Here is a 27,473-nt window from a genome sequence, read left to right as displayed (position 1 = left end):
GACCCACTGTCCCCTAGTACATTCGGAAGGTTATTCGTATCTGCCTTCACGAAGACAGAACCGAAGTATTTGTTCAATTGGTCTGCCATTTCTTTGTTGCCCATTATAAATTCATGTGAATCCGACTGCAAGGGACCTATATTTGTCTTCACTAATCTTTTTCTCTTCACATATTTATGGAAGCTTTTGCAGTAAGTTTTTATGTTCCCTGCAAGCTTCCTCTCGTATTCTATTTTCCCCCTCTTAATTAAACCCTTCGACGTCCTCTGTTTAATTCTAAATTTCTCCCAGTCCTCAGGTTTGTTACTTTTTCTAGCCAATTTATATGCCTCTTCCTTGGTTTTAACACGATCCTTAATTTCCCTTGTTAGCCACGGTTGAGCCACCTTCCCCGTTTTATTTTTACTCCAGACAGGGATGCACAATTGCTGAAGTTCATCCATGTGATCTTTAAATGTTTTCCATTGCTAATCCACCGTTAACCCCTTAAGTATTCTTTGCCAGTCTATTCTAGCCAATTCTCGCCTCATACCGTCGAAGTTACCTTTCCTTAAGTTCAGGACCCTAGTTTCGGAATTAACTGTGTCACTCTCCATCTTAATAAAGAATTCGACCATATTATGGTCACTCTTCCCTAAGGGGCCTCGCACAACAAGATTGCTAATTAGTCCCTTCTCATTACACATCACCCAGTCTAGGATGGCCAGCTCTCTAATTGGTTCCTCGACATACCATCCCTCCTCCAGGAAATCCTCCTCCACCGCATTACTACCAGTTTGGTTAGCCCAATCAATATATAGAATAAAGTCGCCCATGATAACTGCTGTAGCTTTATTGCACACATCCCTTATTTCTTGTTTGATGCTATCTCCAACCTCACTACTACTGTTTGGTGGTGTGTACACAACTCCCACTTGCGTTTTCTGCCCTTTGGTATTCCGCAGCTCCACCTATACCGATTCCACATCATCCAGGCTAATGTCCCTCCTTACTATTGCATTAATTTCCTCTTTAACCCCATCTCCTTTTCCTCTCTGTCTATCCTTCCTAAATGTTGAGTACCCCTGGATGTTGAGTTCCCAGCCTTGGTCACCCTGGAGCCATGTCTCCGTGATGCCAATTACATCATTTCCGTTAATTGCTGTCTGCGCAGTTAATTCGTCCACCTTATTCCGAATATTCCTCGCATTGAGGCACAGAGCCTTCTGGCTTGTCTTTTTAATATACTTTGCCGCTTTAGAATTTTGCTGTAATGTGGCCCTTTTTGTTTTTTGCCTTGGGTTTCTCTGCTCTCCACTTTTACTATTCTCCTTTCTATCTTTTGCTTCTGCCTCCATTTTATTTCCCTCTGTCTCCCTGCATGGGTTCCCATCCCCCTGCCTTCTTAGTTTAACTCTTCCCCAACAGCTTGAGCAAACCAGTTTGTACTGGTCCCACCTCCCCCAGAACAGGTTCCAATGTCTCAGGAATTGGAATCCCTCCCTTTTGCACCACTCCTCAAGCCACGTGTTCATCTGAGCTAACTTGTGCTTCCTACTCTGACTAGCACGTGGCATTGATAGCAATCCTGAGATTACTACTTTTGAGGTCCTACTTTTTAATTTAGCTCCTAGATCCCTAAATTCGTCTCGAAGGAACTCATCTCATTTTTTACCTATATCGTTGGTACCTATGTGCACCAAGACAACGAGCTGTTCACCCTCCCTTTTTAGAATGTCCTACACCTGCTCTGAGACATCATTGACCCTTGCACCAGGGAGGCAACATACCATCCTGGAGTCTCGGTTGCGGCCGCAGAAACGCCTATCTATTCCCCTTACAATCAAATCCCCTATCACTATAGCTCTCCCACTCTTTTTCCTGCCCTCCTGTGCAGCAGAGCCACCCATGGTGCCATGAACTTGGCTGCTGCTGCCCACCCCTAATGAGTCATCCCCCTCAACAGTACCTGATACGTCCTTACTACACAGTATAAATGCACACGAGGCCCATGCTTGAGAGAAGGTCAGTCTGTGACCTGTCCTTTATTCCTTAGCACTCAAGTGATAAGGTGGGTGGAGCTTCCCCTTTTATACCTGAAGATCCAGGTTAGGAGTGTCTCCCACCTAGTGGTCAGTGTTCTCACGGTGTACAACTTAGGTCAGTTTATACATGGATTACAATGCTGGTTGAATACATGACATCACCTCCCTCCCCAAAGTCTTATTGGGATCACAGGTTGAGTCTCTCTGGTGATTTACGCTCTCTTGTTGAGCACCTGAGTTGGGGCTCCGGTTGTTGGGCGCTGGCCTGAGTATCTGCTGTTTGCAATGCCTCAGGCCTGTCCGGACTGCCCACAGTGACTGGGCTCTCCTCCCTTTGGTTCTGGTGTTCGGTCACCTGTGGTGGAGTGAACTCTATATCGTGTTCTTCCTCTGCTTCTTCTATGGGGTTGCTGAACCTCCATTTTGTTTGATCCACATGTTTGCAGCAGATTTGTCCATTGGTAATTTTAACTACCAGAATCCTATTTCCCTCTTTGGCAACCACAGTGCCTGCGAGCCATTTGGGCCCTGCAGCGTAGTTGAGGACAAAAACAGGATCATTTACATCAATACATCGCGCCCTCACATTCCTGTCATGGTAGTGATATTGTGACTGGCGCCTGCTCTCGACAATTTCTTTCATGGTGGGGTGTATAAGGGATAATCGGGTTTTGAGCGTCCTTTTCCATTAGTAGCTCTGCGGGTGGAACCTCTGTGAGCGAGTGTGGTCGGGATCTACAGGCCAACAGGAGGCGTGATAAGCGGGTTTGTAGGGAACCCCCTTGGAATCTCAGCATCCCCTGTTTGATTATCTGCACTGCTCGTTCTGCCTGGCCATTTGAGGCTGGCTTGAACGGTGCCGTTCTAACATGGTTAATTCCATTGCCTGCCCATGAAGTCCTGGAATTCAGTGCTTGTGAAGCACGGGCCATTGTCGCTGACCAAGATGTCCGGTAGACCGTGGGCGGCGAATATTGCCCGTAGACTTTCTACCGTGGCAGAGGATGTGCTTGAATTTAAAATATCACACTTGATCCATTTGGAGTAGGCGTCTACTACAACCAAAAACATTTTCCCCATGAAAGGACCTGCGTAGTCCACATGGATGCATGACCAAGGCTTGGCGGGCCATGGCCAGGGGCTAAGGGGGGCTTCCCATGGCGCATGGCCCAGCTGGGCACACGTGTTGCACCTGCGAACACAAAGTTCCAGATCTGCGTCTATCCCTGGCCATCAAACGTGTGACCTGGCAAATGCCTTCATCGTGACAATGCCCGGGTGCCCATTGTGAAGTTCTCTGATGAACACCTCTCTCCCCATCTGGGGCATGACTACGCGGTTTCCCCACAGTAGGCAATCGGCCTGAATCGAGAGCTTATCCTTGCGCCTGTGAAATGGTTTAAATTTCTCAGGGCATGTCCTGTACGTGGCTGCCCAGTCCCCATTCAGGACACATTTCTTGACTAGAGACAATAGCGGGTCTCTATTTGTCCAGACTTTAATCTGACGGGCTGTCACTGGTGAGCCTTTGCTTCCGAAAGCTTCAACAGCCATGACCATCTCAGCACCATTCTCGGTAGCCCCATCAGTGGTGGCTAGAAGGAGCCTGCTGAGTGCATCGGCGCAGTTTTCGGTGCCCGGTCTGTGCCGAATTGTGTAGTCATAGGCAGCTAACGTGAGTGCCCACCTCTGTATGCGGGCCGATGCGTTTGCATTTATGGCCTTGTTGTCGGCCAAAAGGGACGTTAGGGGTTTGTGATCTGTCTCCAGCTCAAATTTCCTGCCAAACAGGTACTGGTGCATTTTCTTTACCGCATATACACATGCGAGCGCCTCCTTTTCTACCATCCCGTAGCCCCTTTCTGCCTGGGACAGACTCCTGGAGGCATAAGCTACCGGCTGTAACTGACCCTTGGCATTGACATGCTGCAACACACACCCGACACCATAGGACGACGCATCGCACGTTAACACAAGTTTCTTACATGGGTCATATAGCGTTAACAGATTGTTGGAACATAACAAATTGCGTGCTCTATTAAAAGCCCTTTCCTGGCTGTCCCCCCAGACCCATTCGCGACCTTTGCGTAGGAGCACATGTAGCGGCTCTAGCAGCGTGCTCAATTTGGGAAGAAAGTTATCAAAATAGTTCAGGAGCCCCAGGAACGAATGCAGCTCCGTCGTGTTACGGGTTCTGGGTGCTCTCTGGATCGCTTCCGTCTTGGATGCAGTAGGGCTCATCCCGTCTGCTGCTACCCTCATCCCCAGGAATTCTACCTCTGGAGCTAGGAAGACGCACTTCGCCTTTTTCAGTCGCAGACCTACCTGGTCCAGTCTGCGTAGCACCTCCTCCAGGTTGTGGAGGTGTTCTTCAGTATCGTAACCCGTAATGAGGATGTCGTCCTGAAAAACCACCGTCCCTGGAATCGACTTGAGGAGGCTTTCCATATTTCGTTGGAAGATCGCGGCGGCCAAGCGAATCCCGAACGGACATCTGTTGTACTCAAACAACCCCTTGTGTGTCGTGATGGTGGTCAGCTTCTTCGACTCACTCGCCAGCTCCTGGGTCATGTAAGCTGAGGTCAGGTCCAATTTTGAAAAAAGTTTGCCACCGGATAGCGTCGCAAAGAGGTCCTCCGCTCTCGGTAGCGGGTACTGGTCTTGGAGTGACACCCGATTGATGGTGGCCTTGTAATCGCCACATATCCTGACCGACCCATCCGCCTTGAGCACCGGCACAATCGGGCTCGCCCAGTCACTGAATTCGACTGGCGAGATGATGCCTTCCCTCAACAGGCAGTCCAATTCGCCTTCTATCTTTTCCCGCATCACGTACGGCACCGCTCTGGCCTTGTGGTGTACTGGTTTGGCGTCCGGGTTTATGTGAATCACTACCTTGGCCCCCATGAAAGTGCCAATGCCGGGTTGAAATAATGAGTCAAATTTGTCCAGGACCTGTGAGCATGATACTCGCTCCACAGAGGAAATTGCATTGACATCGCCCCATTTCCAGTTCATGACAGCAAGCCAACTCCTCCCCAGTAGTGCGGGACTGTCCCCTGGGACAATCCAGAGTGGCAACCTGTTCTCCGAATCTTTGTGGGTCACGACTACCGTGGCGCTGCCTAGCACCGGAATGATCTGCTTTGTGTAAGTCCATAGCTGTGCGTCAATCGGCGATAATTTTGGCCTCCTGGCCTTGGATGCCAACAACTTTTCGAACTGTTTGATACCCATCAGGGACTGGCTGGCACCCGTGTCTAACTCCATTGATACTGGGATGCCATTGAGGAGCACTTTCATCATTATCGGTGGCGTCCTGGTGTATGAACTGTATACGTGCTCCACATGAACTCGCTGAACTTCAGCATCCAGCGATTTCTCCCAGTGTCCATTTCTGCAATTTCTGCAGGTATTTTGCTCATCTCTGCAAACTCCGGCTGAATGTATGCCTCCACGCCTCCAGCATGAGTTGCGGTTTGAAACAAAAGGTCCCTTGCCAGTCGATCGGCCCTGACTGCCCCTGTTATTGTCCTTGAGTGCACCATTAACAGGTGTTGATGGCCCCATTACTGGCCGCATTGTCCCTTGCAATGGCGTGAATCGCTGTTCAGCTTGCCATTGTCTCTGTCGAACTCCCCCTCTGGGTTCGACTACATGTTGGGGCATGCCTGACTGCCCTTGTCTACCTGGAGAACTGTGTGCTGCTTTAACAATGTTGAATCTCTGTCCCAACCATTCCTTAACACAGTACCTCTCGTCTTTTCTGCTAGTGGCCATGCTCGCGTGGTTTAAATCCCAGTTTCTTGTTGCCATTGATACGTCCTTACTACACAGTATAAATGCACACGAGGCCCATGCTTGAGAGAAGGTCAGTCTGTGACCTGTCCTTTATTCCTTAGCACTCAAGTGATGAAGGTGGGTGGAGCTTCCCCTTTTATACCTGAAGGTCCAGGTTAGGAGTGTCTCCCACCTAGTGGTCAGTATTCTCACGGTGTACAACTTAGGTCAGTTTATACATGGATTACAATGCTGGTTGAATACATGACAGTACCCAAAGCGGTGTATCTGATTTGCAGGGGGATGAACGCAGGGGACCCCTGCACTACCTTCCTTCCACTGCTCTTCCTGTTGGTCACCCATTTACTATCTGGCTGTGTACCCTTTACCTGCAGTGAGACCAACTCGCTAAACGTGCTATTCACGTCATTCTCAGCATCGTGCATGCTCCAAAGATAATCCACCTGCAGCTCCAGAGCCGCAATGCGGTCTGTCAGGAGCTGGAGATGGATACACTTCCCGCACACGTAGGCGTCAGGGACACCGGAAGCGTCCCTGACTTCCCACATAGTACAGGAGGAGCACATAACACATGTCCGAGCTCTCCTGCCATGTCTTAACCCTTAGATTAACTTAAATTGGCAGCATCGCCGATCAAAGAAGTCACAGGTGTGACATCGGTTTACCTGATCTCTGAGCTTACCAATTGGCCTGACATTAGTTTATTGACATTTTTGAAAGAGGCCCAAACATGCAGGATGGGAAGGGTGCAATATTAACATGATCTTTTATTGAACTCAAAGAAGCAATTACACACTTAAATGATATTATTGGGGTTAGTGGTGTGTTGAACTGAAGTTGCTGCTGAAAGTGTACATTCATGTCTGAACTGCCTCAGACTTCAGGGGGCTGAAATTGCCCCTTTCCTTAAGGCCTCTTAACACTGGAAAGTGGTGGACATGCTGCGGAGTGCAATGGCCGCCGACTTATCATGTAATGGCCGCCATTATCAAAATTCCACTCCCGTGTTATTCCAGTGATGACCCGCTCTCCTTCCACCGCTCTGCTGCTGCCGATCCATGTTAAATGCTTCAGCACAGTGCGCACTGCCAATCTACCCACCCCGACACTGAAATTCTGCCGTGAAAATCTTTGACCCACCCGACGGTGCCAAAACTTGTTTTATTCCAGTGGTCCAGTAAGGCTGTGGCCTTCTGCAATGGCGGTGTGGCTTCCCTTAAAGGGGAGGATGCACTGCAGCTGCCACCGTGTATTTTCTGTCGGCCGACTGCCATGTCGGGCCAACAATTATGCTCCTGGATTTGGCCGGGCAGCCAACAGGCAGCCTGGCACCCTCTCTTGGGCCCGGACGAAACCCTCCCTGGTGGCCCAGAGGCGCTCCCCTTTAAGTGAAGGGGAGAGCCGTGGTGACGCGGCGCCATGATGACGTGATCACAGCGACCACTCCACACCGCCCCAACTTCCGTCCCACTAGTGTTGCCACCACTGCATAACTGCTCCCATTTAGAGTGACTTGTGGATCTGATTTTAAAAAAAACAAAGAGCGGAATTTCACTCAAGAGGCGACCTCAACCACAGCGACAGTAAAAACCATTGAAATGAGGTGCGTGCGCCCTGTTTTGGTTGGGGGGCAATTTTGTCCCCCAGATATCTAAAGCAACTTCGCAACTATTTCCTTTACTCAAAAATGCTAATTCTAACAGTTATTGACTTACTTGTACAATTGGGTATATTGCTTGACCATGTACTGTTAACTGTGCACCGTCTCGTAGTTGAACCAGTGAGTAAGTATCCATCTAGGCACGAATATGTTACAGAGTTGGAGTATGATGTTCCATCAATGCGAAGTACTTTCCCATTAGCAGGTGTCCCAGGGTTGCCACAATTGACAGCTGCAAATATTGGTTGAAAGCATACAGGGAAAGTTAGAATATGGAGATCAATTCCTTCATTGTTAGTGTCAACTGCTTAACCGTCATTTCATTAATAATAAATGAATGTTTTTATATAGTTAGAGAATAAGTAGAATCTAATTCTACTCTCAGTCTTTATCACTGCTCTCCCAAAGCTCCCTCATCAATATACTGAATTTCCCCCAAAGGCAAAATTAGGTTAAAAAATAGGGGTCATTAGCAAAGGTGAAGCAAGTTTTATCCTTGGTTAACTAGCTGATGAATAATCTAAACTGCGTAACTGAATAATAATATCCACAATATTTAGAATGCTGCTATAAAAGCTGTTCTACATTCAGAGCACTGCATAAATATTAGTTTTGCTTTCTCAGTTACAATTATACACTACATTTTGGAGATGCCTTTTTAAAAATCAAATTTCATAACATTTTAAAGTCCTAAAAAGCCACAGAAATAATGGTTTAAATCTAACTTATCTCATATTGTTTAAGTAAAATTCCCAAGGAGATTTTCAATATCATCAAATACACTGCCTTCACATGGCTTTTGAGGTGTTGAGCACAGTTCATCTTTACAAATGTCTCACTAAAATAAAGAAATTTAGCAAAGAATTCAAGTATATTTGTTTAAATTTGTGATATAAATCAAATATTTTACACATAATTAAGGAATATAATGTTAACCTTCTTTCCAAAAAAGACTTTCTAATGCACTTCTGACATTGTAATTTGAAAATGTTATAATCTTTTTCAGTCATGGTCAAAAGTATTCCACAACTAACTGCTGACCATCCATTAAGTCATAAACATCTCTTTAAACCAACACTGTTTACAGTACCCTGAATCATATTATATCATCTGTTTTGCTAAAATAGATGGATACATAGATGACATTTAAAATTACCAGTTATATTTTAAATTTTACAATGCATGTACATTTCTGCATTATTTAATGTAGTAGGCCTGTATTCACTAGACTTCAGAAGAATGGGAGGGGATCTCATTGAAACGTATAAAATTCTGACTGGGTTGGATAGACTGGATGCGGGGAGGATGTTTCCCCTGGCTGGGAAGTCTATAACAAGGGGTCACAGTCTCAGGATATGGGGTAGGAAATTTAGGACCGAGATGAGGAGAAATCTTTTAAACTCAGAAGGTGGTGAACCTGTGGAATTCTCTACCACAGAAGGCTGTGGAGGCCAAGTCACTGAATATATTTAAGAGGGAGATAGATAGATTTCGAGAAACAAAAGGCATCAAGGGGTATGGGGAAAAAGCAGGAATATGGTGTTGAGATAGAGGATTAGCCATGATCATATTGAATGGTGGTGCAAACTTGAAGGGCCGATGGCCTACTACTGCTCCTATTTTCTATGTTTCTATGAACTATACCTATTTTAGTTCTTTTGAACTAAAAGCTAAGTTTCTGATTCAAATTGATCAGCTTAATTCTGTAATCATACATCATATGGAAACTAAGCTTGAGTGAGATTAAATTGAAGTTGGTAAAATGTATAATGTCAAATTTCATGGAACGATGGATAGTATGGCAGAGGAATTATGCATCAACATTTTTAATGGAAAAACAGACAACCAAAGCAAGTGGAGAAGTGGCAACATAGATACAAGACACTGCATCAGCAGGAAATAATATAACTGCTTTGGCTGATGCAGCTGAGACATTGTAATCTGAGGTCAAGAACAGTAGAAGAAAGAAGATATGTTATCATAGTTTTTAGAAACTTCGTAAAGCAGGACAGCTAGTGAGTGAAATCTCTGCAGTTCAAGGAGGCCTGTAAAAAGAGTCAAGAAAACAAATCTCAGAGGATTTCAATTGTACAGCTATTAACTGGGAAAAAGCAGAGAAAAACCTAAACGTGCAAATTTTTAGAGAAGGCACACATTGGCTCCCTCAATTAGTTCATCAAAAAACCAGGTAGCGAGTGGCTATACTAGATGTAATCTTTAGAAGTGATCCAGTATATAGGAAACAGGTTCTCAGAAGAAGAGGTACCATTGAAGAAAAGAAGAAACGATTTGGACTGAGACGTATTTGCCAGTCACAGAGAGATTGTAGATATAGGTGATTCTTTACTCAGAAAAGTGGATAACCATGAGTGTTGCACAGACAAACCTTATAGCATGGTGCACCTGGGGCCAGAGAAGTATGTATTGAGGAAAAGTTAGAAAGGATATTGAAGAGGATAGTAGGGCACAGTATGCTAGTCCATATAGAGAGGAATGAAAGGGAGAAATAAGATGGAGCCTCAAAGTCCTAGGAATGCCTCTAAACTCAAAAATAGGGGAAACAAATCTTCTCCAGTATGCTTGCGGTATTTGGGCTGGTGGGGAAGCTTACCAATAAATCTGAGGATGTAACTAAATGTTCGAAGCGCTGGATTTTCCAGTCTTCTGCGCTCCATTTTTCACCCTGGAGTGGCGACAATGGTAATGGTGAGGTCTTCTGGGCGGGCATTTCCCATGTGTTTGTTTTTTATCCCCCCCAGACATCTCTGAGAGCACTCCTGAGCCGGCACTTTAGCTCGGGAGTTTCTCATCCTTGCACCAAGAGAAGTGTACAATGCCTCCCTTAGCGCTGCGCCCCCTGACGCAGGGCCCAGATGCCCAAACTTACCTACTGAGGCACAAACTGTACCCAGCCACTAACTTTCCCACCCCACCGCCATTATCGCCCCAAAAACATAAAAGCCTAAAATCCAGCCCAAGAAGCCAGAACTAAAGGCTATTGGGGTAGTCGGGAACTAAGTCCAGAGGACAAAAATTAATTTAACATTCATGAGTATAAAGTGTTCAGAAAAGCTGGGATGGACAGAAAAAGAGATGGTGTGCCCATAAATGTCAGGGACACCTAGGAGATAAATTAAATTGATCCTGTTGGAGGGGAACAATTTATAAAATGAAATATTCTGGTGAGACAGCTCAAATAGGAAAAAATCCAAGCTTACACTAAGAGTATACTACAGAATTTTGGTCATTATAAGGAGAACTATTTGCTCTCAGAAATAGGAAGAGTACGCGAGAACAGAAAAGATATTCTAATGGGAGACTTCAGTCAACCCAAAATAAACTGAGTAAACTAAGTGGTTTAGAGTCAGAGTTCAGTAAATGTAAATGCTTCATGACTAAGTGTGTCAAGGAAGTCAGAAGAAGCAATGCTCCTCTTTACCTGGTGTTTGTTAATGAACCATGCAATGTACATGAAATGAAAGTTGTAGCTCCCGCAGGGGATATTGATCACAGAATGTTCCAAGTTCAGCATGATCTAGGAGTCAGTTATAACTAAGACTAAGATCAGCGGGCCCCAAAGGAATCCTTTGGGCTTGTTAACTTCCATGGCTAAATTTCTGACATGAGCTTCTCGTGGGTGAAGCACAATGTGGAGCATGAATTTGTGAAATATACCATTGAGAGGTGTGATGGAAAACTAATAAAAGAATATCAGATGAAAATGCATTGAAAAACTCTACAAATATATCAAAGGAAATGAAATCAATTGTACAAAATAATGTCAGATAGGCTGAACAATAAATTAGAAAGTACCAGAAATACATAGGGCTGATCTTTTAGCATCTGTAATGAGAAACGGTAGTTTATGATAGTTTTGGGTGTGTATCCTTTATTAATGCTGCCTGACCTGCTGTGTATTTCCAGCATTTTCTGTTTTTATTTCAGTTTTCCAGCTTTTCCTTTTCACTGAACATCAACTTAAAGGGTTCTCAGGCAAAGATTAAGGGCTAAATTAACATCTGTTGTTTTAATCATGGAACAAGGATTTTAATTTGAACAATCTAATAATGTCATAAAATATTTAACAATTCAGTTCATAATACTTTAAATCAGCTTGCACTAAATAGTCTGTCAGCAAGATTTTCCTTACACTCTCAGATAACCAAATCTTACTGGGTAACAGTGAAAGAACCATAGAAAAGCATTCCTCCATTTGCTATTTGGAGCAAAATTGGTAACGATTATTCATGATTTTACTGCAAATTGTACACTCAGAAAGGCTATCCTCATTGCAAACCCTAAGAGAGTTTTTAAGCTCTATTCTGATTAAGTGATAGTACTCAGATTGAAATTGATCTGATTTAAGTCAGTTTTAGTTTCCATGATAAGGTACACTGGCATTCCCTGCAGTGTGAGCATTCAGAGGAAGGAACAAAAAATTTAACAGGAGAAGCTGATAGAGATGCATTTGAACAATTTTAAACGATGCTGGTGATAAACAGGTAAAAACCAGCACAACGCCTGTTTTTCAGGCACAAAACAGCTTACTATGATCCCTCCATATTGGATAAGGCAGGTGCACTGGCAGCAGTCGCGCATGTCGCGAACATTTTAAGTGCAGAATAATATATTTAAGTTAAGGTTCTGCACGTCTTGCCGGAACCATTTTCGATTTACAAACACCCTGGTGTTTTGCCCCCGATATCGGGGGTGCCTCAGGCCTCACCATTCAGACACAGGGATTGTCCAGAAATGGCCACACCCAGATTTTTCAGCCTTTATCTATTGGCCAGCAGAGACAGTTGCCAGCTAAAATTATAAAATTGATTCTCTAATGTTCTGATGTATGTGCATTGTTCAGCTTAATATTACAGATAAAAATACTATACCTTCAAAACAACATTTAGGGGCCGAAATTGCCCCATGTCCCGATTGGGGTTGGTCATTTTCCAGGGCCAGGACTTCCTGTGCCTAGCTCTTAAGTCCCGCCTTCGATGCGGAATTGGGCCATGCGCCCCTGGAATGAAGAGGAGCACTGTCTCCGGCTCTCCACTTCATTGGAAGAGTGCTCCCAGGGTAGCAGCGCGGCACTCAGTCCAGCACCGTGCTGAGGAGGCCATCGCTACACGGAGCATCCGCGTTGCACTGATTCGCTACAATGCCCCTCTTCTTCAGTTAAAGAGGAGGGCCACTGCCCACTCTTGGGGCCCTTTTGTCGCCGCCACTGGTCCACCAGGGACACAATCGATCGGGCCAGCTGCCCGGCACCCAAAACAAAGATCTATAAAAAGGGGCAATTTCAACCCCTTAGTCTTTGTGAACGAGTGCAGCAGAATGCTACTGAAGAGAAGAGAGTGGGGATTGGGACATGATAAAGGCATCACAACCAGTACAGGCCAGCATCATTCAATTCCTGTTATCACACACCAACTGCACACTCAGTAAATGTAGGATCTTCTTGTTTATTTATCGTCTAGGTTCTTAGTATGCAGCATGCAAGATCATGATGTCCTGCACCTGAGGTAAGCCTGTGAAAATGGCAAAACCCAGAGCTCTGTCTTCCTGCTTTGCTGCCTTTATAGGGAACGAGATGAATTAGTTTGTGTTGGCAGAGCGTGCACCCATCACCTGCTTGATGCAGGAATGCATCATCAATTGACTTATGTTTATTGTGTCACCTGCCACAGTCTGGAATGATCCTGAGCGATATTAATTTGGGGCCACAGTTACCTTCAGAGCCACGGGCAATGAAAGTGTGACCTGGAGCTGTGGTTGGGTGCTACATAAGGTGACATAGCTCTGTAACAGCCTCCCTGGTGAAGCAGAAGCACCAGGCACACCACTACTCCTTTAAATGGAGCTTAGATGTTCTGGTCTTGCAATTCATCAGGTGAGGCCTCCTATGACCTCCCCTCCTTCACGCTCTTCTCCCCACAGCCGTGGATCACTCCACTGTTGCTTTCTGCTCTTCCTCTCCCTCATCCTCCAGACATTGTAGCAGACCAAGCAGCCTAGCCATGTTGCCGGAGGAGGTTTGTACAGAGCCATCTGGGTAGAAATTGTCTCTAGGCTCCAAATAATAATTTGGCACAATTTTTGCAATCACTATAGCAGCCAATACTGTAGTCTAAAATTGACTAATCAGATACTTCCTAAATGCACTGAGGATCTCTTTAATAACAGTCGTGCAGCCTCCCTCTCAACTGACCCCGCTTGGAATTTGTGTAATTTGTACAATGAGTGAATCCAATGGTCAGAAAGTTGAATTTGGCAGAAGGGCATTTAAATAGGCGCAGGAACCCCATTTATATATTCATTAGGCCATCAATGGTTTCAGGTGGTGCCCTGGATGACAAGAATGTGACTGACTTCCCCTCCCCTTTTATAGGGGGCACTTGTAAAATTTATGATTTTATTGCCCAAAAAAAAATCACAAAAAAAAGTTTAAAAAAAACAAAAAAAAGCCCAAAAAAGGGCAGTTGAAAAATGTTTGGAGTGTCCCCCAGATTGGAGGGCACTTGACTTAACTGTTTTATTGTTATCCAACCAAAAGAGTTGTGACTGACTTACGGCGTTGGGTCAGTGCATATCAGGGGCGAGAGAGCGTCAGAGGAAATTCGAAGGACAGATGCTCATGTTAAGAGTACAAAAGTCCATGAGTTGAATTTTTGTTCCGATATTTATTTTCTCTATCACTTTAGGGATAAAATTCAACTTTGGTGGAAACTCAAAACAGGCAGTCATGGATCATCTGCCCATTATACCCTCTGCCAATTTATTAATTTTCACTGTTGCCTATTAATTGAAGTCAACTACAAAACAATCTTCTCTTGAGTTTTGTCAGAAGACAAGAGTAGAGGCAATCTCTCACTAATGTCATGAAGCATCGTCTCTCACAACTCAAAACAGGTGAAAACATTGCCATTTTTAAAATAAATGTAGCCCAAAGGTGTAATAAAACAAATATTGATGGCACCTTAGGATGTAATTTGTAAAGAACTGCCCTTTGAGTTACTGAAGTAATTGAGACTGCTAAATTATTGCAGACTTAAAGGTTGTTACAGTAATCCTGGGAGCAAGAGTTTACTGCCACATCTTGAAACCTGCGCTCAGTTTCTGTCTCATGTTCCATGAGTCAGACAGAGTATAGCATCGATATTGTTTTGGCAGAAGTGAACAAAGTGAAATGTGTTGCAGACAGCAGACTGACTGAAGTGAAAGTGCTTGCAATTAAAACTCTGGCATCATTCTACTGGGAAAATGCTAAAAGCACAATTAATACACTGCCTAATTGCAATTCAAATTTTAATTAAAACTTTAAAGAATAGTGGGAGATGTGTAATTCAGTTCAACAAATTATGTAGGTGTTAGCCATGGCTCAGTGGTTGTATTCTTGCCTGTGAGATAGAAGGTTCATATCCTACTCCAGAGACTTGAGCACATAATCTAGGCTGACATTCTAGAGCAGTACTGAGGGAGTGCTGCACTGTCGGAAGTGTCATTTTTTGGATGAGTTGGTTAAGCCGAGGTTCCGTCTGCTCTCTCAGGTGTATGTAAAAGATCCTATGGCACTTTTTCGAAGAAGAGAATTTTCCCCAGTGTCCTGGCACATATTTATCCCTCAACCAATCACATTGTTATCACATTGCTGTTCTGTCGGATCTTGCTGTGCACAAATTGGCAACTGCATTTCTTACATTTCAAGTGACTATATTTCAAAAGTAAAGCGCTTTGTGCCCTCCTGGGTTCCTGAGAAGTGCCATGCAAATGAAAGTCTTTCTTTGATTTGGCAATGAAGATACTTTTTCATACCCCTAAGTTTCAACAGACGCCAGTCAGGAAAGCTGCTGTGAATAATCCTAAAAAATCTGACACCTTTCCCTAGTTGGGATGCGTGTGACTCCACAATTCCACACTACATAGTTGAGTTGTAATCCCTCAGGGAAAGGAGGGATGAGCAGTGACTATTGCCTTGTCAACGTCACCGACGTCCCATGAACAAATTATTTTTTAAAAAGTACCTTGCAAGGTACTGGTTGCACATTTGTCGACTAAAAACTGGATGACTGAAAGTAAAAAATTTGAGGCCGGTGGGGGGGGGAGAGAGGTGGGCGGGGGGAAGAGAGGTGGGCCGGGGGGGGGGGGAGGGGAAAGAGAGATGGGCGGGGGGTGGGGGGGGCGGAAGAGAGGTGGCCCACCCCACTGACATCCAACAATCCACCCAATTTTCAATCAGGCCTATAAATGGGCAAGCAATTCGGCATGAGTCTGCTTACAAGATGCAAATCTGGATTCTATGCTGCTGGTGGCTGCTCAAGAAAAGGCCCAGAATTTTGGGGGGAGGATTTTTGTTTGGCCAGGAAGAGAAGAAGCACTCATCCTGGCTCCATGAAACTATTGTGGCCTGGTGCCAGCCCATACATGACCACCACTGAGATAGTCCTCCTCCTGACAACGTCATCATGGTGCACAGCACCCCACACCCTAAATTGGGTATCGCCCCCTGAAGCTGCACGGGGCAATGCCAGCGTCAGCTTCAGAGAGCGCATACAGGGCGGCCAGCTGCTCATGTGGAGCAAGTTAAAGGGGAGATGTACAAAATAAAATGCAGCCGATTTTGCCGAGCTGTTGCATTGACTGCAAGGTCCGTACCGTGATCGGCCAGCCCTGAATGCTGGGCTTTTGGCACAGCGCCCCCACTCCCCGGTAGTCCAGGGAGGCTCCTTTCATGACTGCAGAGTTTGCAGCTTGGGCCCTTCCTTTAATTAAGGGAAGAGTTCCTCCTACACAGCAGTGCTACGCGGAGCAGTGTGCAGCGATGCGCCCCGCTCCAGATGCGTCCGCCCCACGACTGCCCCAGAAAGGACATGGAGCGCATTATTTTGTGCTCCACTTCCTTTTGGGGGTGGTAACCCCAATTGAGTAAGCAGGGCGGGACTACTGCGCCTGCCGCAAAAATTCCTGCCTCCTGGAAGTTAACGCCCCCAAACGAGACACAATGGAATTTTTCCTCCTGAGAGTCTGTTTCTTGTTCAACTATAGTTACATGTGCTAGAGATATTCACTGAATTAAAAAGAGCAATTGACAAAACTGTAATCTATGCAGTTTTGTCATCCTTTTCTTAAAAGCACAGGCATATTTAACTAATGATGGTTTACACACCCAAAATGTCAATGATCTGTCTTTTTTCTTTACGGTGCTGACCAATGTTCCATTTAAGCTTTGAGGCCGCACAGCACTCCAGAAGTCCCGCGCAGTCAATGAGCCAGCTTTTAAATTGAAAAAAGCACACATGCGTAGACTTTTGAATGGACCATGCAGCTCCTTAAAGCGGCCACGTGGCCCAAAAGAAAATTACAGGGAACATTGCTGCTGACTGTACTTCCAGCATACCTAATATTGTCACTTTCATAAAATATAGCATAAATCAGCAAACACCAAATCCTAGCTCATATAACCAAATGTAAAAGTGCCTCAGTGTGGTATCACATTACATTATTTCCTCTGGGTCTCCATTTGGCAGATTAGGATTACAGCCTTTTAAAATTATGATAAGGCACCATCAGTTTCATCCAAAGTCACCCCACTCCCAACTAACTTAGATAATGTTTTGAAATAACTGTAGTTTTAAAACAATTTTAGTGTCAATTTTATTGTGTCATATTTATGTTTAGATAAGGAAATTATAGGGAGAAATAATTCAGAGGTCAAATACTCCAATGTAGAATGTAATGTACCTCCATTCATTCAAATAACGCCAAAGAGTCATCAAAACTCTCCGACCTCATAGAAAATATTCTTGTTTTCAGTGTTAATTTTCCTTCACCATGGAGAGTCAGATCTCTCCTTCCCGCAGCGAGTTAGGAACATTGGAACAGGAGTAGGCCATTCAGCCCCTCGACCTTTTTCTGCCATTCAATCAGATCATGGTTGATCTGTAGCCTAACTCTATTTGCCCACCTTGCTTCTGTAACCCTTAATACCCTTGCCAATCAATCTCAGTTCTGAAATTTTTAATTGACCTAGCCTCAACAGCTTTTTGGGGAAGAGAGTTCCAGATTTAGCCGACCCTTTGTTGCTCCACTTCTGCACTTGACTTTAGCTAGGGTTGCATCAGCAAACACCCCCACAGCAAATCCCAAGAGTGAAAAGTTTCCGTGCTCTGATTGCTGATCAGGAGGGGTTCCAGTACTGGCTGAGACTACAGCTATAGCCAACCAGTACCAAATTATCCTGAAGCTGCAGTTGTGCACAGGGAAAGAAAACTGACAATGAAAATAAGGATCGCTCATGATGTGGAAGGTTTTTTCATAACTTTCTTGATGATATTTTGGGTGCACTGGTACTTTATATTGAAATAATCGCCCTGTATTTATCTTCTGCTTTAAGGCAGATTGAGATATTACTGAAGTTTATTTTGCAACAATTTAGTAATTACTTAAAAGTCCCATGGCCTTTGTTACTTTGTATCTGCTTTTTCATTTCTGATACTCTGAATTTTGAAAACACAACATTTATTTGCAAGTCGACAATAATAGCAAAGTTGGCATGTCATGGATCTGACTTACCCTTACACTCCGGCTGCCTCCCTGACCAGGTGCCATTGGGAAGGCAAATCCTTTCAACGGAACCATGCAAAATATATCCCGTCAGACAAGAAATGCGCACAATGCCCTTAATCCAGAATTCATTCTTTTCTCTTAAACCATGTGCCGGAGAGCCAGGGTCACCACACATTCCAACTGTATCTCCTGCAACAGAACACAAAAGCAAGATTAAGAGGTCATCAGGTTCATGAAAAAATAAGATTGTCACTCTTTGGACTGGCAGGAAAAAAAATTATAATCAGGATGAGATGGCATGGTTGCAAGTTTATAGTCTTTGCTCACTGCTAGTGACTCCAGTCAGCTATCTGACTGTTTAAGAGGCGCGTGCGCACTACCCAATATCTGACTACACAATAGTGTGATCTGTAATGGATATTCGATCTTTTGCTAGTGTGCTGGTTCATTTACTTCAAGAAAACACTGAGTAAAACTAGGCCAGATGCGAATCATTAGCTGCTTTATTTCACAATGAGTGAACATACAGAACAACAATTATTATTGGATGTACTTTGTTCCAATCGTGCAGCTTTTCTTTGTGCAATAATATGCTACACCTACACACATCAGTGGGTTTTCTTACTTGATTTAAACAAAGTAACTTCCAACTAATCTTCTGCATTCCCATTCCGAGCCTAGCCACAGTTTACCAGTTGTAGACCTCACCGACTGATGTGTCTCTGTATTTGTCACTTAACTTTTGACATTCACAGAAAGGAACAATGGGTGTGTGGTGACTGTCAAATGTTGAGACAGAGTAATGAATTGCTTCTTATTTACAGTCTACGGGGAAACAACACCAAACCTAGCTTATTATTAACCACTTACCATTTCAGTATGTTTTTTAAACTGTGTAAAAACACTTTTGCTTTAAAAACCCCAAATTTAAAGTAACCCTTTCCAAAATCCGTAACGTGAAAAAATAGTCAAAAATCCCAAAATGCGATAGGCATTTCATGTGTTATGAAGATCAGATAATTATATTTAGTCTAGCAACGACTTTCCCAGTGGTTGATAGCAGGGAGATTCCTCTGCAGTTGTCGCAGTCGGACTTGTCCCCTTTTTAAAAGATGGTCACGATCACTGCATCTCTAAGATCTCCCACCATGCTCTCCTCCCTCCAGATGTGAGAGATGAGGTCATGCATTCGCGCCAGTAGTGCCTCTCCACCATACTTCAGTGCCTCAGCAGATATTACATCCGCTCCCTGCTATCAACCACTGGGAAAGTCGTCGCTAGAGTCCTCCTCAACCGTCTTCTCCCGTGGCCAAGAAGCTTCTCCCGGAGTGGCAGTGTGGATTTTGTCCCCTCCGGGACACAACGGACATGATCTTTGCAGCGTGACAGCTGCAGTAAAAATGCAGGGAACAGCGCTAGCCCTTATACATGGCCTTCTTCGACCTTACAAAGGCCTTCGACACTGTCAACCGCGAGGGTCTATGGAGCGTACTCCTTCGTTTCGGATGCCCCCAAAAGTAAGTCACCATACTCCGCCTGCTCCACAACGACATGCAAGCCGTGATCCTTACCAACGGATCCATCACAGACCCAATTCATGTCTGGACTGGGGTCAAGCAGGGCTGTATCATCGCCCCAACCCTCTTTATTAAGATGGAGAGTGACACAGTTAATTCGGAAACTCGGGTGCTGAAATTAAGGAAAGGTAACTTCGATGCATGAGGCGTGAATTGGCTCGAATAGATTGGCAAAGGATACTTAAAGGGTTGACATTAGATAAGCAATGGTAAACATTTAAAGATCACATGGATGAACTTCAGCAATTGTACATCCCTGTCTGGAGTAAAAATAAAATGGGGAAGGTGGCTCAACCGTGGCTAACAAGGGTAATTAAGGAAAGTGTTAAAACCAAGGAAGAGGCATATAAATTGGCTAGAAAAAGCAAAAAACCTGAGGACTGGGAGAAATTTAAAATTCAACAGAGGAGGATTAAGGGTTTAATTAATAGGGGGGAAAATAGAGTATGAGAGGAAGCTTGCAGGGAACATAAAAACTGACTGCAAAAGCTTCTATAAATATGTAAAGAGATAAAGATTTGTGAATTCAAACGTAGGTCCCTTGCAGTCAGATTCAGGTGAATTTATAATGGGGAACAAAGAAATGGCAAACCAATTGAACAAATACTTCGGTTCTGTCTTCACGAAGGAAGACACAAATAACCTTCCGAATGTACGAGGGGACAGTGGTTCTAGTGAAAAGGAGTAACTGAAGGATATCCTTATTAGGTGGGAATTGTGTTAGGGAAGCTGATGGGTTTGAAGGCCGATAAATCCCCGGGGCCTGATGGTCTGCATCCCAGAGTACTTAAGGAAGTGGCCCTAGAAATAGTGGATGCATTGGTGATCATTTTCCAACAGTCTATCGACTCTGGATCAGTTCCTATGGACTGGAGGGTAGCTAATGTAACACCACTTTTAAAAAAAGGAGGGAGAGAGAAAACGGGTAATTATAGACTGGTTAGCCTGTCATCAGTAGTGGGGAAAATGTTGAAAATCAATCATTAAGGATTAAATAGCAGCGCATTTGGAACGCAGTGACAGAATTGGTCCAAGTCAGCGTGGATTTATGAAAGGGAAATCATGCTTGACGAATCTTCTGGAATTTTTTGAGGATGTAACTAGCAGAGTGGACAAGGGAGAAACAGTGGATGTGGTGTATTTCGACTTTCAAAAGGCTTTTGACAAGGTCCCGCACAAGAGATTGGTGTGCAAAATCAAAGTTCATGGTATTGGGGGTAATGTACTGACGTGGATAGAGAACTGGTTGGCAGACAGGAAGCAGAGAGTCAGGATAAACAGGTCCTTTTCAGAATGGCAGGCAGTGACTAGTGGGGTGCCGCAGGGCTCAGTGCTGGGACCCCAGCTCTTTACAATATACATTAACGATTTAGATGAAGGAATTGAGTGTAATATCTCCAAGTTTGCAGATGACACAAAACTGGGTGGCGGTGTGAACTGTGAGGAGGACGCTACGAGGCTGCAGGGTGACTTGGACAGGTTAGGTGAGTGGGCAAATGCATGACAGATGCAGTATAATATGGATAAATGTGAGGTTATCCATTTTGGGGGCAAAAACACGAAGGCAGAATATTATCTGAATGGCGGCAGATTAGGCAAAGGGGAAGTGCAACGAGACCTGGGTGTCATGGTTCATCAGTCACTTAAAGTTGACAGGCAGGTACAGCAGGCGTTGAAGGTAAATGGTATGTTGGCCTTTATAGCTAAGGGATTTGAGTATAGGAGCACGGAGGTCTTACTGCAGTTGTACAGGGCCTTGGTGAGGCCTCACCTGGAATATTGTGTTCAGTTTTGGTCTCCTAATCTGAGGAAGGACGTTCTTGCTATTGAGGGAGTGCAGCGAAGATTCACCAGACTGATTCCAGGGATAGCTGGACTACAATATCAGGAGAGACTGGATCAACTGGGCCTTTATTCATTGGAGTTTAGAAGGATGAGAGGGGATCTTATAGAAACATATAAAATTTTGACGGGACTGGACAGGTTAGATGCGGGAAGAATTTTCCCGATGTTGGGGAAGTCCAGAACCAGGGGACATAGTCTTAGGATAAGGGGTAGGCCATTTAGGATCTTATTGAGTGGCGGTGTAGACTCAAAGGATCGAATGGCCTGCTCCTACACCTATTTTCTATGTTTCTGTTTCTAAATCTTCCTCGCTGGCATGCTCCACCTCACAGTTGATAAGCTCCCCGCTGGAGTGGAACTACACTACAGAACCAGTGGGAAGCTGTTCAACCTTCGCCGTCTCCAGGCCAGGTCCACGACCACTGCAACCTCTGTCATCGAGCTACAGTACGCGGACGACGCCTACGTCTGTGCATGCACAGAGGCTGAACTCCAGGACATAGTCGATGTATTTACTGAGGTGTGTGAAAGCATGGGCCTTACACTAAACATTAGTAAGACAAAGGTCCTCCACCAGCCTGTCGTCGCCGCACAGCACTGCCCCCCAAACATCAAGATCCATGGCGTGGCCCTGGACCACTTCCCCTATCTCGGGAGCCTCCTATCAACAAGAGCAGGCATTGATGATGAGATCCAACACCGCCTCCAGCACGCCAGTGCAGCCTTTGGCCGCCTGAGGAAAAGAGTGTTTGAAGATCAGGCACTCAAAACTGCCACCAAGCTCATGGTCTACAAGGCCGTAGTAATATCCGCCATCCTTTATGGCTCAGAGATGTGGACCATGTGCAGTAGACACCTCAAGTCGCTGGAGAAATACCACCAGCGATGTCTCCGCAAGATCCTGCAAATCCCCTGGGAGGACAGACGCACAAACATTAACGTCCTCGTCCAGGCCAACATCCCCAGCATTGAAGCACTGACCACACTTGATCAGCTCCGGTGGGCAGACCACATAGTTTGCATGCCAGACACGAGACTCCCAAAGCAAGCGCTCTACTCGGAACTCGTCCACGGCAAACAAGCCAAAGGCGGGCAGAGGAAACGTTACAAGGACACCCTCAAAGCCTCCCTGCTAAAGTGCGACATCCCCATTGACTCCTGGGTGTCCTTGGCCATGGACTGCTCTACGTGGTGGAAGTGCATTCGGGAGGGCGCTGAGCTCCTCGAGTATCGTCGCCGAGAGCATGCAGAAATCAAGCGCAAGCAGCGGAAGGAGCGTGCAGCAAACCAGGCTCCCTGCCCACCCTTTCCCTCAACGACTATCTGTCCCACCTGTGACAGAGACTGTGGTTCTCGTATTGGACTGTACAGCCACCTAAGAACTCACGCTAAGAGTGGAAGCAAGTCTTCCTCGATTCCGAGGGACTGCCGAAGATGAATTACATTTAATGCTTGTTGTAAAATTAGAAGAAAACAGAGGTTGGAAAATCAAGAGTAAATTCAAAACCTTGTGAAATGCTGTTTTATTTTCTCATTCCTCCACATGTTTAGAATCTCTATCACATTTAACAACAGATAATTAGAGTAAAACTGCAAATAATTATCAGTGGGTCCAGAACAGAAGCCTGATTATCTTGGAAATGCTGGGGGGAATTTTAACCCCCAAAAAACAGGTGGGTTCGGGTCGGGTGGGAGGCTAAGTTTTTAAAAATCAGAATCCCGACCCCAACCCGGCCACTTGCGGTTTTAATGGAGGTAAGACAGGGATCGGGCAGCCAACCTGCTCACAGGAGGTAAGTTGACACTTTAAATATGATAATGAGCCTGGATTTCACTTGCTGTGCAGGTTGCATTGTGGCTGGCTGGGGTTCCTGGGCCTCACAAATTCTGGTAGCTGCAGCCTCGGGGAGCAATCCTTGTGGGCCAGGAGGAGCAGGAGTGCTTTTCTCCCAGCCCCCAAGCTCATTCACCATTAGACACCCCCCCATATAACCCCCACTGCCCTATGATCAGACAACCCCAAAATTGGACATCAGACGCTTGCCCCAGGGCAGATATCGGATCCCCTCTGGGATCGGAAACCCCCACCCCAGGATCAGAACACCTGGGGTCAGGGATAAAACGCCACCACCACCCCCCCCACCAGATCGGATCCCCCACCCCCAGTGTTGGGGCTCACACCGACCTGGAGTTGCGGCCTCTTGTCCAGCATTCTCTGCCGGACTAGAAACCAGCCTGTCAATCAGGCTGGCTTCCGAGTGGGGAACCTGTCCATAACATCACACGCACAAGCGTGTGGGGAATCCCGAACTTCCGGGTTTCCCACGCTCTACCTGGCTCCCCCACTCCTGGCGGGTCCGAAAGTAAAAATTCTGCCTGCTGTTTTCTAATAATTAATCTGTATCTCTAAATAAAGGAATGTCTTAGCTCCAGTTTCACTATGTGCAATACTTCACTATTTACTCACATTGAGGAAATGGAGTATATATTTTGACCAGTGTTGTTTCCATACAAATATTTAGCATGCTCAACTAGTATTCTCAGTTCACTATTTTGTTAAATCATAGAAGGAGGTTATTTGGCCCATTGTGCCTCTGCCGGCTCTTTGGTAGAGCTATCCAACTAGTCCTACTCCCCTCCTCTTTCCCCATAGACCTGAAATTTTTTTTTTCCTTCAAATATTTATACAATTCCCTTTTGAAAGTTACTATTGAATCTGCTTTCTCCATCTTCTCAGGCAGTGCTTTCCAGATCATAACAACTCACTTGTGTAAAATATGTTTCCTCGCGTTACCTCTGGTTCTTTGCTAATCACTTTATATCTGTGTCCTCTGGTTACCAACTCTTCTGCCACTGGAAACAGTTTCTCTTTACTTCTCTATTAAAACCATTCATGATTTTGAACACCTCTATCAAAGCTCTTCTTTTCCTTTTCTGCTCTGAGAACAACCCCAAATATAGGTATTTACCATATGAACAATTAAAAACTGTACTAATGTACTCAGTGATCATATTGCAAAAAGTAATAACCACGCATGTGTTTTTTTATTATTGTTATAAAAGAGTGATTAAATAAAATCATTTTATATTGTATTGAAAAATTGCTAACTGTTTTATTATATTTGTAATAGAAACTGAAAGCAAACCAATTTGTAAAGAAATACATGTTGGAAGTATCAACAAACCTATTCCATGCCAAGAATTTTACACTTGACCCTTTTTATAAGGTTGAATTTTGTAGTTGTGGGGAAATTTCATGATCCTTTGATCTCATAAAGATCCCAGGGGCTGAATTTGCAGCCCCTACGGGTATGTAACGGTCCCGCAAGTTCCAGGTACAGGCATGCACTGCGTATGCACTGAAACCCAGAAATTATGTTCTGTCAAAAATCCTCTTGCCAGATCGCACAAATCCGAAAGAAAAGAACCTCCGTGGGCGGAGCATTGGGCTATTTCTGTAACTCCTGCCCAGCGAATGCCCTTGAAATTCTTACATCTGGTTTATACATTCAAAACCCTGTCCATTACGTAAGTTTAATTTGAATTTGAACAATTTTTTTCCAAAAAATTAATTTTTTTGTTTAAAATATTTAATTAAATGTCATTTTAATTCATTTTTAATGTGTAATTTAAAAAAAAATGTATTTCATGGGTTTGTGAAATGTTTTCATTCTTATGGGAGACCCATACAAACAAATGAATGGGGATTGGTTGGGAAGCCCACATGATCCCAGGGGCACTTGTGAACTGCATCACCTCTGATATGTAATCTCTACCCGTGGGTACCCGGAGAGGCCCAGGAGTGCAAATCTACAAACCTCCTGGACCACCAGGTGAATTTGTAGATTTTTTGCAGGTTGGAAGCATTTGCCAGAGGAAGCCGCCGACCGCAAATTTTGGGCCCCAGTTTGGACAGCATCTATAACTTGGTAGTCATAATTCTTTGACCTGTGGTCCCTGTGAGTTCGGCTCCCTGCTGAGAGCATGAGGTCATATCATTACCCCAGAAAGGGCTTGTAACTGATTAGATGCTTTATATTAAAGAGTGAATGTCACGTTAACAACTAAGCTATCAGACAAATATAAAACAAGATTAGAAAAAATAGTTAACAATCATGTTCCCGAATTGAAAATAAAGCTCGGAGCAGGTGCAGGACATTCTAAAAAGGGAGGGAGAACAGCCAGTTGTCGTGGTGCACATTGGTACCAACGACATCGGTAAAAAAAGGGATGAGGTCCTACGAAACGAATTTAAGGAGCAAGGTGCTAAATTCAAAAGTAGGAGCTCAAAAGTAGTAATCTCGGGATTGCTACCAGTGCCACGTTCTAGTCAGAGTAGGAATCGCAGGATAGCACAGATGAATATGTGGCTTGAGCAGTGGTGCAGCATGGAGGGATTAAAATTCCTGGGGCATTGGAACCGGTTCTGGGGGAGGTGGGACCAGTACAAACCGGACGGTCTGCAACTGGGCAGGACCGGAACCAATGTTCTAGGGGGAGTGTTTGCTAGTGCTGTTGGGGAGGAGTTAAACTAATATGGCAGGGGGATGGGAACCAATGCAGGGAGACAGAGGGAAACAAAAAGGAGACAAAAGCAAAAGACAGAAAGGAGATGAGGAAAAGTGGAGGGCAGAGAAACCCAAGGCAAAGAACAAAAAGGGCCACTGTACAGCAAAATTCCAAAAGGACAAAGGGTGTTAAAAAAACAAGCCTGAAGGCTTTGTGTCTTAATGCAAGGAGTATCCGTAATAAGGTGGATGAATTAACTGTGCAAATAGATGTTAACAAATATGATGTGATTGGGATTACAGAGACGTGGCTCTAGGATGATTAGGGCTGGGAACTCAACATCCAGGGGTATTCAACATTCAGGAAGGATAGAATAAAAGGAAAAGGAGGTGGGATAGCATTGCTGGTTAAAGAGGAGATTAATGCAATAGTTAGGAAGGACATTAGCTTGGATGATGTGGAATCTATATGGGTAGAGCTGCAGAACACCAAAGGGCAAAAAACGTCAGTGGGAGTTGTGTACAGACCTCCAAACAGTAGTAGTGATGTTGGGGAGGGCATCAAACAGGAAATTAGGGGTGCATGCAATAAAGGTGCAGCAGTTATAATGGGTGACTTTAATATGCACATAGATTGGGCTAACCAAACTGGAAGCAATACGGTGGAGGAGGATTTCCTGGAGTGCATAAGGGATGGTTTTCTAGACCAATATGTCGAGGAACCAACTCGGGGGGAGGCCATCTTAGACTGGGTGTTGTGTAATGAGAGAGGATTAATTAGCAATCTCGTTGTGCAAGGCCCCTTGGGGAAGAGTGACCATAATATGGTGGAATTCTGCATTAGGATGGAGAATGAAACAGTTAATTCAGAGACCATGGTCCAGAACTTAAAGAAGGGTAACTTTGTAGGTATGAGGCATGAATTGGCTAGGATAGATTGGCGAATGATACTTAAGGGGTTGACTGTGGATGGGCAATGGCAGACATTTCGAGACCGCATGGATGAACTACAACAATTGTACATTCCTGTCTGGCATAAAAATAAAAAAGGGAAGGTGGCTCAACCGTGGCTGTCAAGGGAAATCAGGGATAGTATTAAAGCCAAGGAATTGGCATACAAATTGGCCAGAAATAGCAGCGAGCCCAGGGACTGGGAGAAATTTAGAACTCAGCAGAGGAGGACAAAGGGTTTGATTAGGGCAGGGAAAATGGAGTACGAGAAGAAGCTTGCAGGGAACATTAAGATGGATTGCAAAAGTTTCTGCAGATATGTAAAGAGAAAAAGTTAGTAAAGACAAACGTAGGTCCCCTGCAGTCAAAATCAGGGGAAGTCATAACGGGGAACAAAGAAATGGCGGACCAATTGAACAAGTACTTTGGTTCGGTATTCACGAAGGAGGACACAAACAACCTTCCGGATATAAAAGGGGTCAGAGGGTCTAGTAAGGAGGAGGAACTGAGGGAAATCCTTATTAGTCGGGAAATTGTGTTGGGG

At 44.7% G+C, this 27,473-nt stretch overlaps 1 protein-coding gene across 1 annotated transcript in view; it reads right to left on the bottom strand.

Moving 5' to 3' along the window:
- csmd3b (CUB and Sushi multiple domains 3b) overlaps nucleotides 1-27,473 on the bottom strand; it is a 3,002,015-nt gene that overhangs the window by 56,513 nt on the left and 2,918,029 nt on the right. The window contains exons 57-58 of the mRNA XM_070874966.1: nucleotides 18,055-18,237; nucleotides 7,541-7,717 (exon numbers count right to left, since the gene is read on the bottom strand). Coding sequence (XP_070731067.1) covers nucleotides 7,541-7,717; nucleotides 18,055-18,237 — 360 coding nt within the window. The remainder of the gene's footprint in view (nucleotides 1-7,540; nucleotides 7,718-18,054; nucleotides 18,238-27,473) is intronic.

This window comes from Pristiophorus japonicus, chromosome 1, assembly GCF_044704955.1.
Source record: "Pristiophorus japonicus isolate sPriJap1 chromosome 1, sPriJap1.hap1, whole genome shotgun sequence".
Lineage (NCBI taxonomy): Eukaryota > Metazoa > Chordata > Chondrichthyes > Pristiophoridae > Pristiophorus > Pristiophorus japonicus.
The sequence above is the reverse complement of the archived record's forward strand: the minus strand, read 5'-3'. Positions and strand labels throughout refer to the sequence as shown.